Here is a 1,572-nt window from a genome sequence, read left to right as displayed (position 1 = left end):
AAGAAGGTATCTAAAGACAATGGTTCAGGTACCCCATGTATATTAGTCACATCATGTGAATAAAGCTTTTCTGTATTCCTTAAATAAAATTTTATAATCAGTTGATAAAAAATCAAGTTTCATGTTCAAAAACACTTTCAGAATGCATCTGTAATTAACTTACAGTAGTCCTTCTTTAGTTTTTATTTCACTGGTATCCAAAATACTAAATGGAAAACTCTAGAAGAAATAATTCCTAAGTTTAAGTTGTATGTCATTCTGAGTAGTGCAATGAAATCTTATACTGTTCTGCCCAAAACATAAATCACACCTTTGTCCGTGGTATCCACACTAGTATTTAAGTACCTGTCTCAGTTATTGGAGTGGCTGTCAAGGAACTGCAGGGTTCAGCACTATCTTCAGTTTCAGATACCCACTGTGGGTCATGGAATATATCCCTGGTAGATATGGGGCAACTACTTTATTAATAAAAAAAGGCCTATTTTTAAAAGTTATTTCATTGAAGTCTTTAAGTATAGGACATTTTGTTATTTTTGTTGCATCTTATGCATTTCTTCAAGAGCTGCTTCTTTCTCTCTCAGCACCTGTTTAAGTCTTCTTATTTTTTCATCTCTGATGGTTTCTTCCTTTTCTGGTGGTGTCACTGGGAAAATATCTTCAGTATAACTTTTATGAAAGGAATGACTTTGGTCAAAAATTACATTTGAGTTCAATGCACTTTTCCGCTGCTTCTCTTGGGAACAGCATTTTATATCGGTTCTCTTTTCTTCTCTGGTTTTGCTGTGGCTTGGGAGAATGTTATGTTGTGATATATTTGAAGTTGGCAAAATACTTCTAAGGGGTTCAGAAGTGGTGACATTTGTTTCCCCATTAGTGACTGTCTTAAAAACGCTCTCAGTTTTTCTCTTCTTTGTGTGTTCCGTCTTCGTAATAGTTTTTACTTTTCTTTTCTTACCAAAATTCTGTTTGTTTTCCTCTTCCTTCACCACAAACACTGTCTCTTTGCATGTACCATTCTTCATCAAACTACTAAAGTAATCAAAACCTTTTCCAGAGCCCAAATGGTCAGGAATCCGAGTAAGGCAAACTCTCAAATCTTTAGTGTGACCAAATATCTTTTTTTTTTTTGGTACCGGGGATCAAACTCGGATCCTTGCGCTTGCACAGCAGGTGGCGAAACCACTGAGCTTAATCCCCAGCCCCTCCAAATATCTTTTTAAATTCAGCATCACCCTTCAAATATGATGCCTTATTAATGCTTTCTTGAAAATCTTTCTCCTCCTTGCTTCCTTGAGTACAGTTTTCTAATGTTGATGCCATCTCATTCTGAATCAATGCCAGGCATAGCCTGAATTTTCCTCAGTGGGTTTTAGAAAGACCCTCTGTAGGTTATTGGACATTTTAGAGGGGTGGGGGGGGGCGGTACATCTAGGACCGTGGGTAGTGTACCACCAGGCTTCTCATATGGGACAGAACCAAAGAGAAAGACTATTGGGCTGCGGTAGCCAGCAACTCCAGAGAGCACCAGAGAGCACCAGCTGGCTTTCGTGAATTGAGTATCTGGCCCATGTA

At 38.2% G+C, this 1,572-nt stretch overlaps 1 protein-coding gene across 1 annotated transcript; it reads right to left on the bottom strand.

Moving 5' to 3' along the window:
- Positions 1–527: 527 nt before the first annotated feature.
- LOC101724506 (ligand-dependent nuclear receptor-interacting factor 1-like) lies at positions 528–1,320 on the bottom strand. The gene is made up of 2 exons (XM_004841297.1): positions 1,201–1,320; positions 528–1,115 (listed from the first exon to the last, which is right to left on the bottom strand). The coding sequence occupies exons 1-2, from the start codon at positions 1,318–1,320 to the stop codon at positions 528–530; spliced, it is 708 nt and encodes a 235-aa protein (XP_004841354.1).
- Between the last annotated feature and the right edge of the window lie 252 nt (positions 1,321–1,572).

This window comes from Heterocephalus glaber, unplaced genomic scaffold, assembly GCF_053883595.1.
Source record: "Heterocephalus glaber isolate CG9 unplaced genomic scaffold, H.glaber_assembly_v1.0 deba00001442, whole genome shotgun sequence".
Lineage (NCBI taxonomy): Eukaryota > Metazoa > Chordata > Mammalia > Rodentia > Bathyergidae > Heterocephalus > Heterocephalus glaber.
This window is presented reverse-complemented; position numbering and strand designations above follow the sequence as displayed.

What these genes read in the sequence shown, in the direction of transcription:
- LOC101724506 (XM_004841297.1), bottom strand. Translation starts at nt 1,320, where the DNA reads ATGGCATCAACATTAGAAAACTGTACTCAAGGAAGCAAGGAGGAGAAA. An exon ending in TTAAAAAGATATTTGGAGGG is followed by an intron (nt 1,116 to 1,200) that starts GCTGGGGATTAA and finishes AAAAAAAAAAAG; the next exon opens with ATATTTGGTCACACTAAAGA.